The following is a 9,941-nucleotide window of genomic DNA, read 5'->3' on the forward strand; positions in this document are numbered from 1 at the left end:
GGCGAGTGCGCGCGCGTTTATTGCGGAGCGCCCGCACCCTCCGGGTCACGCGTGGGAGGACAGAAATTAGATGGGGCAGTCTAATCAAATACGAAAAGAAGGTGTTCGTGTCAATGAAGATGAGCTGCCCCTGCTTGGAGATCTCCTGCCTTTTGTATGTCACAGATAGGGCAGGACCGGCGGAGGGTGGTTCTGCTCCGCCGCCGGGCAGCGGGTCAGAACAAGCGAACCTATGACAGGTTCAGGAACAGAACCGATTTAGGAAATTTAGGAACGTTTCCAAGGTCATGAGGAGCGAAGTGTGCCCTCAAAACCTGCACATTGGCATTAGATATTACATACTCTCTGTTCTGTCATCTTCTAATTAAAAATTTATCGGGGTGCCCTAATTCAAGGGGATTTGCTTTGATGGAAACTTTGGGGGAATTTCTTCTGCCAGAGTAAAAATCCACAGTTGATCCATGACGAACATGTAGAGATAACTGAGGACTATAAACAGCAAAAAATAAATGACGACTGGTTAGATTAACATAACCATCCTGAGCTTAGCAGTGACATAAACTTCTGAAAAAAATTCTAACATCATTGCTAATGAGACAAACTCAGAAATTTATGAATATCAAATATCAATTTAAAAATAATTGGAAGAAGTAATTATATTTTTATACCATGAATGATACATTGTGTAGATCTATGCTTTTGAGAGTGTTGAGTAGAGGAAATCTTCAGCAAGTTGAGTTGCCTATTTGTACTAAATAGATGCAGTCTTTCAATTTCTTATCATATACAAGCTTTTCTTTAACTGATTATTCTCAGAAATTGTCCTAGAACAACAACTGTTCTGCCCTTCGCTCTTGGAAAGAGGAACATGTCATGGGAAAGAAACACCTGGGACCAGCTGGCCTAGTACTGTAGGCATCACATCCTCTAGTTCTTTGCAAGGGACACAGTTACTAGAAAACCAAACTCAAACTCTGGGATGTCTCACTGAATTATACTGACAATATTGCAGTCCTTTCCATGCTATTCTGCACTCATTTGCTGTCTAACAGCCTGCCTGCCTTTGCGCTGGTGCCTATGCCGTGCACATCTTAACTGTCCATAGTCCACTATGGATATATTTAAATCTTTACCACTGTGTAAGAAAAAGGAAGACAGTTGTGTGACTCGTTTCAGTGACTTCACCAACCTAAATTCATAATGTGTCTTTTTTCCCATTTATCCAGCTTGGTCGTATGTCTGAACTTAGCCAGTAACCTCTCTCATCTTGATAATCTAAATAATTTTGTTCAGAATGGTGTGCTTTGCTCTCTCATCGCATATGTTTTCCTCTTCCCCACATTATTATTATTTCTAGTATTTCACAACTTCTGGCAAGCAATGTTTATGCATTTCTGCTGTTAGTAATCTGTTCTATGGGGTTTTTTTTTGGTAGCATTCCTAATTATTGAGCCTACTACTTTGATGGCTTCCTGTGATTGAGTGTCCTTTTGACTGAGGCTGAGGTGGCTGTGCAGGTTCTTGCACTGAAAGGGCTCAGGTAGCATCCTGTAGCCACAGGTGTTTGCACGTGGTGGGTTAAGAGTGCGGTGAATGTCTGTGTTCTGTTTACTGACCACAGCAGACGAGTGTAGTGGTGGCTTCTGTTTAACAAAGGTGTTTGGCCATCCTTATTTGGTGCCACAGAAATCTGTAAACTTAGTTTTAAAATCCTTTCAAAGAGCAGCTGGGACTGAGTGTCCAGCTGCTGTGCTAAAATAGGGAAATCTGAGAACAGTGATGACAAAAAACTAGCACTTGATTCGTTATCTGTTGGCAGCACAGGTGGAACAGTGCTCGAGTTGATGTTACCCGGTGTCCTTTTTCCTATTGATGTTTCCAACATGTGGAAAACAAACACTGTTGTTGTTGTTTCCAGGGCTGGTCTGATCTATTTTGTTGTAAAAATAAAAAGTCAATTTCCAGGTAATTCCTTCTCCTGTTTGTTGTTTCAGCTGTGGGGATGTGCACATCATGCATGGTTTCTGGCTTTGGTTTACAGAAGAAATGCAAAAAATGTTGGTAGTTCTGACTGCTCCTTACATTGTAAGGAGAAAAAGCAGCTTAGGAAAGATGCAAAAAGAGGTTTATTTAGAAGGTACCTAGCAGTGGTCATTATTAAGGATCTCGGTTCTGCAGTCATTAGTACATGCTTGTACCCGGCTTTTGGGTCTCTCTGGTGTGTTTTCACTTGGTGTGTCTTGTTTGTTTAAAAGATCCACTCAAATGTACAAGATGTCCATGGAAGAAGGGACCCATAGCCAAAGGAAAAGCTGTCCAATGCTTGACACTGGGAAGATGGTTCAATTCCTTATCTTGCCACAGACTTCCCATTTGACCTCGAGCAAGGCATTTCTTTCTCCTGGCAGAGGCTCTCATGTGGCTGATGGTGTTTAGGGCTCCACAGCAGTTGGTTCCCTGTAGATGTGATCAGTCAAGGAGGATACCAGAACCTGGCCTTTGGCTTCCCAAGTTTGCCTCTGTGCAAAGCTGCAGCTCCTTCACAGCCCAGAGTGCGCTTTGCTGGGCGCTCACGGTAGATGCGCTGATCACAGGGACACTGAGCTGGGTGAAGACACCACCTTGTAAACATCACAGCTGTACCTGTAATGTGCATGATCTGTGTTCTCTGGGGACCACAGAGCCATGGGCTGCTGTGTCACAGGACTGGGAGATGTCAGCTCTGGGACAGTGCTGACCAGGGGGTACAGCTCTTTACCTGTTCCCAGTAAGTCAGCACCTGTCTACAGCAAACCTGGTCTGGTAGTTATCAAAGGAGGTTAAAATATCATTGGTGCCCCACAGAAGATAATGAAGCCATTTTCTTCTACTTGCCATCAAATGGGCACTTACGGTCTCATCCAAGGGACCATCAGTCAGCCACCAGCGGTACAGCTCAGCAGCAGGGCGTTTCTGTTCATGTCACAGTGAAGCTTACAGATGACAAATCGTGGGTGGAGCTGCCACTTCATAGTCTATTTTGCCTGTATAAAAAGACTCTGTCCTCCAGGATTCTCAGCCATGCACTTCACACCGCCCTCAGTTTCAGACAGTGACTGTTATGTTTTTATCTTGGAGAAGCTAATTAACATTGCACAGATTTTCAAATCATCACTAAGTTCTATAAAGGGAAGAACCCTATCTTCCAGTTCTACAAGGTTACCAGTTGCAATGAGCAGAAAGGTTGTTTCACTGCTTTATAACTAAGCTTTACCCCTCTAAAAGCAAGGGGAGTGTTCATCTGCAGGGGACACGACAGACAAACAGGTCTCTGGTCTTTTCCATTCCCTATCCTTGATGCATCTCTGAAATGTCACACCACCATACACAATCCCACCAATGTCTGCGGGGCTTAGGTTTGTTCTATCATCCTCTTCTTGGAGGTAGGAATTGAGTGATTTAAAGGTTGGGTTTTTAAAATAAGACTTAAATCATTATATGGTCACTGTATAATTAGTCATCATATGTTTGTCTGGAAACAATCCTAATGGTTATGATTTAAAAAGTTCATGATACCCAGAAACAAGCTATAAATTCATAACGCATTGTAAAGAAATACTTCCTTTCCAGGACTCTGTTTCATGTCTTGAATGCTTATGAGTAACACCACTAATGTTATTTTAGAAACAATTAGAAATTGGTCATTATGTAACATTATTCTGCATCAGTGGGAGAAGCGTCAATGTTTCATCTTTCTTGAATCACCAGGGAAAAACCTTTCATGTTATCTGAATCAGAGGGAGTACATCCCTTTATGTCTTCTATAAATAACAGTGCTTTCATATGGATAATTTTGCAATATACATGGTGGTTACTTTTTTATAAAGGGCAGGACCAAAGTCCAATTACAGTGAATTAATGTCTCACATTTTATTTGCATGGAACTTATCAATCCTCCATTTAAGCAGCCAAGTGTGATGTAAACTACAGCGTAGCATAAACATTACCAAGGTTCAGAATGCCACATCCAATTAGGAAGCGCAGTTTCTCATCACTGGATGATTATCCTAAAATTTCAGGCCTAGTCTAATATTAGGACAACATAATTGTTAATTATTCACTGCTCTCTATATAGGACTAAACCAGTTGCTGGGAACAGAACATGGAGTAACCCTACATTAGCTCTGGAGGAAAACAGCATTTTAAATATACAGGGATTTGGAGGATTCTTTGCTGCAGTATGACAAAGGATGGCAGCTGGCTTGGGAGTAGAAGAGGTCTGGCCGCACTGTGAGTGTCCCAGAGCCAGCCCTGAGGCAGTGCCAAGTGCAGCTGAGCTCTCGCCCCTGCCAGCCCCAGAGACACCCTCTGAAGGACCCAGTTCCACAGGGCCTCAAACAGGTGATTTGCTCTGCTCCACAAAGTGACCATGCTGTGTCATGAAAGGAAAAGGGTTAGAAAAGGTGACTAAATTGGAGCAGTTCAGTACTCCTTATGTTCTGAGTTCTTCTGAAGTATTTTTGGGGAAACAGGCAGAATGTTGGGGATTCTAGAAGAGGAAATACTCTCCTACAGATCTCTCTTCCATTTTCTACCGATTTGAATTACTTTGACACGTCTGCTGCATCTACATCAGGACCTGTAGCTAATATTATTCTCATCACACACACACAAATCCCAGTTCCATAATGCTGTGTTCCTACCACACTTGTGTTCTGTGCTGGCCCTAATGCATTCCTTCTAACTTTTCTGGGATTTCCAAACCTCCTACTGCAAAACATGATCTCCAGTATATATCCCCCATATGTTCATGGTTAGAAAGTACACTGGTACATTTGTCTTGCCTTTTAAGTATAAAAATTAAAAAGGAACCTTATTTATATGTCAGACAATGGAGTATTTCTAATTTTTTTTTTTTAAGTTTGAGCTTTCACCAGCTCAGCCTTATTTTTCATAGCCATTCCCAGACAGCAGAGATGTTCCTTGTCTGGCACTGGATTCAGTGTGTTGGTGGGGGCACTCCCTTGCCTGGACAGCATGGGACAATCATCCTCCTTCTATTGAGCATCTGCTTGTGTTGCACAAATACGGCTCTTAATCATAATGGCCCCAATCCTATTTATTTGGTCCAGTATCAGTTTAACTTGGGATTAATTCCACCTGTTTTTTATTTTCATGTTTAGCTACATGAGTCTATTTAAAGAAAGGGAAGACTTTTTTCCACATTTATGGATCGGTTTAACAACTGTTTTTCAAAACACAAATATCCACCACTGTGGATACAGAGAGAGTTTAAAACAGGTCATGCATCAGGATTTCCTTTCTAAAGACCACTTCCCATTATTTGCAAAAGTAAGAACAATTTCTCAAACCCAATTATAAAAAAATACTTTTTTCCCCAATAAGAATGCAAAGAGCTCTATTAGATTATTTCCCATTTGTCACGTTTGTACTTCATAATGCACATTGCCATGCAGCTTCATTCTTAGCTTGTGCAGGCTATCAAACCTGGAAATTCACATCCTCTATTCTCATCTCTACAGCAGATGTTTCTCTAAGTGTGTATCTGTGTTTTAGACAGCAGCAGTGACCTGAGGTGCCTTTGCAGCTGCTGGTCCAGAGGAGATTCTGCAGCTCAGGTTGTCCCAACACTTCCTAAGGGATCCGAGCAAATGTGAGTGAGACCCCTGTGACGTTCAACACTAATTCAGCAGAGGAGAGATTCACTCTCAGAAAGAAACATCTGTATCAGCAGTAGAAGATTACCCCAGTGTTATGGTATCAGCAGAAACCACAGCTTGGCTCCTCTGGAAAGCCCTTTCAGAAGTGTATGAGCATAACAAACACGGACTCATGGAACATGGCAAGGTATAGAGGGGTTGTATCACAGCAGCTGTTAACCACGCAGAGCAATAATGATTTTATGCAGGCTGACTAATGACACCCTTTTTCTCTTTGAAAACATATTTTGAATCCTGATGTTGACAGGAATAGGCGAAATGCTGTCCCAAATAAAACCGTATGTATTTCTTTCTTTAGAAGGAGTCAGAAATACAAATACAGCAAGGGGTTCTTTGAAGCTCACTGTGAAACCTCCGAGCTCCACAAAGGTTTAAAAGTAGCATGTGGGTAGCAGAAATGCCTCTTACAGTTCTGCCCCATCCAGAATGAGCACAGATCTCACCTGTTGGGCTTTGCTGATTATCAGTGGGGGCTTAGGCCCATGAGAAACTAAGATGCTTCATACTGAAACTCACTGGAGAAAAACAAATGGGATATGTGCTCCCCCATTCCTTAATCTCTTTCACTCTTCCTAGTAAGTTTGAAGAGAAACTTCATCCATGGTCCCTCATCCTGCTTCCCTCAGTGTAATGCAGTGTAACATTCAGGAGTGTGTTGCCTCTGTGGTTAGACTGGACATCTTCCTTCTGCTGTGTGACACCTGATCTGCTTTGATGTGCTCAAAATAACAGCAGCAGGGAGCTCTTGGTTAGGACTGCTTTTTTAACTAATTAAAGTTTTCATACACTAATTATAACAAAGCAAACCCAGTGGATGTAGTGTGCAAGAAGTAAATAGTTGTGCACACTCAGGAAGGGCGCAGTAAGGAGCTGCACAGAAAGCATATGGCTCTGTTTACATACACAAAATTAACAGCATGAAATCCAATTAGGAAGGTGGAGATCGTTATCATCACATTAGACAGCAGTTTCCAGAGTGTGTGAATCCAGAGTTCAGCCCTTCCTTCCCAGACTGCCTGATGCTGAACTGCTGGATTTATCTGGCTCCCTTGGTTTCTGCCTCCGGTGAAAGGTCGATGGAGAGCACAAACCCAGGCTGTGAGCAATGGGCGTTCCAGCCCAGCCTGTGCAGCAGAGTGAAAGCTCCAGAAAAGCTTTACTGCTTGCAGGCATTGTGGCCAAAGACATTCCCTAAGCAGTGTCTTCTGCTTTTGTTCAGTCACAAAAGAGTAGGATTCTGTTGTGAAAGGGAAAATATCAAGGGAATTTTTGTTGCAAATCTGCACAGGCAAGAAAAGCACAATTTCAGGCTCTTCCATGCATTATCAATGTAATAAAGCTTATTCAACACAGTACTTCATGCCATGAGAGAAGTTAGGCTGATACACCTGTACTATCTGGGTTTACATTTCTCTTTGGGATATCCCTGCTGCACATGGCCAAGCGCCTTCTCTTCTTAATAATTAAAAGTTACAATATTGAGAGCTGTCACCTGTTCAGTGTCTCCTGGCACATCTTCCCTTTATGGCTGAGCACTTGGGCAATCCACAAGGAAACGGGGAGTGTCTGGTGCACAGATCATACCCAGCAGTGCCTCCCCAGGAGCACGGGGGCTCAGCTCTGCAGACCTCACAGAAGCTCTCGGATCCATGGCCTTGCTGCTCCCAGTGAAACCATTCCTCACTGTACTCCTGCAGTGCTGTACATCCGAGGGAGAGCTCCTGGCACCAGGTGTCCTGCACAACTGGACTGCTGACCCTCAGCCAGGGAAACTGTCTTGGACTCTTACGAGTTGCTTTTCCTACAATATTTAATTACCCTAACCTTGGGATTACATTTCTGCCTTTTCCAGGGATGTGATTAAACTCTTAGTAAAATAACCATTTATACTTAAATAGTTTTAAAAAGCTGTAATCCCCTCAAAGAAATTTTTTAGCTCAGTTAATGACTGCTAGCTGAAATGTTATGTTTGTAATGAGTTTATCCAAAGGAACTGAGAGAAGGCACCTGATGCCTTAGTGCAGTGTTGTACTGCAGCTCAATTTTTTACAGTTTAAACAAATGTACTTAACATTTTTAAATAAAATGCTTTCATCATTTAACAAGTAATTTTGATAAAAAATTTCATGGATTAAACACATATCAAACTCATGTTCTTAATGAACAAGTACACAAGAACATTAGTTCTTTTGTCCTGTTTTTGGCCAAAATATCCCCCACACTCATTGCATATGATGGAATTTTGGTATTGTAAGAAAATTTCACACCAGCTGTAACTTTGTGAAACATCAGATGCCGACTACCTTCCTGAAACAAACTCACAATTTAAAGAATGGCTGAATTCTGTCATGACATTTGGAATGGCTTGATGATGATGTGCTAGGAAAACAGCAGCAACAAACAAAGCAGGAATAAGGAAAAGAGCAGAGTATGTAGGAAAAATAATGATTTTTCTTGGAATAGGATGTTTAAGTGCTTCAGGTCAAGGCTTATGGAGCCTTGCAGTAGTCATAGAATTCCAGATATTTCAAATTTGTAAATCCACTGATTATTCACTTCCCTTTCTATAGGTTGCTGATTTCTAGTCTTTTTGATAAATAGAAAAATGAGATATGTTTTAATATTTAGTATTTAAACAGTGAAACTCCTAATATTTTCATTTTGATTTGGAATAAAAGAAAAAAAAAATCAGGCTTCCAGCTCACAGGACAAGCAACAGAACCCACATGGATTTTATCAGCTTATGGCAACTAAAGACCTGGCCAAAGGAAATGAGAGTTGGGGTTGATACATAAGTCAGTGGTAGGTGCCAGTTGGCTGTTTTCCATATCAACCATAACTCTGAAATTTGTGACTGCAAAAACTCAGCTGTAAAACTGCACAGCTAACTGTGTAATTTGGAGAGTGCTGGTGCTGCTGTGGGAAACTGGGCAGACTTGGGAGGGCCTGGAGCACGCTGAAAGTCCCCAGCTAATGCTGTTTCTGATCATAAGTTAATTCTCTTCCACTCCATCCCTTAACAGGCTGATTCTGGTTCTAGAATTTGTTCTGGACAAGAAAAAAAAGAGCAAGTAAAGACAGAGAGTCCTTTGTCATATTGTCATATGACAGATAACATGACAATGACTGTTGTGGTCATGCAAATGAGATCTTCTTGTTGCTGGTCAGTTGGGATCATCTAACAAGGAATCATATTCAACTTTTAAAACAAAATGCGTTTGTGAAATACTAAGTCCATTTTTTTTCATGACTGTTTTGAACTTCTGCAGGTCCCCCATGTAGCAGACTGAATTACAGATAATATTTTGAGCTATAACTAGCATATCCTCATTCCAGTTTTGGTGATAAGTGCTATCATTTGTATCCAAACACACTGAAGTAAGACTAACAACCAGTGTACCTGAGAGATGCTTAGGTAACCAGAACGTGCCAAAAAGTCAGCCAAGATGGTGTGGGTTAGCTTTCAGCCACCAGCAAAGCTGGGATAAGATAGAATACCTCAAGGCATAAGATTCTGGTTTTTGTTTGTCAGTTCTGGACTGTTGTCTGTGACTACCACTTTCCTTTGCTTTTGGCCAAAAGAGCAAGCAGATGCTGTTTCCAAGAAAATGAAATAAGCCAGCTATAATTCTATGAAAGGGGGAAAGTTGCTAATATTTTCCTTATCTGTGTCTCAAAGCCTCTGTTTGCTGCTGCCCCCAAGTACACTGAACCCGTCCTTGCTATTCCTTGGCTGCCCAGGACGTCCCACACCCCCTGTGCTGTGCCAGGACATCTTGTTTTCATTAATAAGTGTCAATGTGACCCTCAGCACGTGGGTTTCCCAGGACTCTCAGCTAATGGAGATCCTCATAATGCTTTATTGTTGACAGTGAGCGAGGCTGCGAGGAGCTCAGTGCCCCTGAATGGTTGAAATCTTGAGCAGCAGCAGCAGCAGCAGCAGTGGAGCAGTGCAGCAGGAGCCATGTCTCTGCCCTTCCGAAAAGAGCTGGAGAAGTACAAGAATATCAATGAAGATGAAATACTCAGCAAGCTCTCAGAGGATGAACTGAAACAGCTAGAGCATGTTCTCGATGACCTTGATCCTGAGGTTAGTGATGGTAATTCCAGTGCTGCCTGTTAGCAATGCCACACACTGCAGCATTTTACAGCTGTGTTCTGTTACAGCAGAGACAGCGTACCCCAGAGTATGAGAAGCTCAGCTACAGACATTTTGGTTGC

The 9,941-nt window shown here is 42.1% G+C and overlaps 1 protein-coding gene across 2 annotated transcripts in view; it reads left to right on the forward strand.

Moving 5' to 3' along the window:
- LOC103621243 (tropomodulin-2) overlaps positions 1-9,941 on the forward strand; it is a 35,343-nt gene that overhangs the window by 672 nt on the left and 24,730 nt on the right. Inside the window, exons 1-2 of one of the 2 annotated variants that reach the window (XM_017742621.1) lie at positions 5,619-5,847; positions 9,593-9,810. In XM_017742621.1, coding sequence (XP_017598110.1) covers positions 9,685-9,810 — 126 coding nt within the window. In that variant the 5' untranslated portion in view covers positions 5,619-5,847; positions 9,593-9,684. Of the gene's footprint in view, positions 1-5,618; positions 5,848-9,592; positions 9,811-9,941 lie in introns of those variants that run through there. The other variant, XM_008640011.2, reaches the window with a different exon arrangement.

The sequence above is a fragment of the Corvus brachyrhynchos genome, unplaced genomic scaffold (genome assembly GCF_000691975.1).
Source record: "Corvus brachyrhynchos isolate BGI_N302 unplaced genomic scaffold, ASM69197v1 scaffold97, whole genome shotgun sequence".
NCBI classification, from domain to species: Eukaryota; Metazoa; Chordata; class Aves; order Passeriformes; family Corvidae; genus Corvus; species Corvus brachyrhynchos.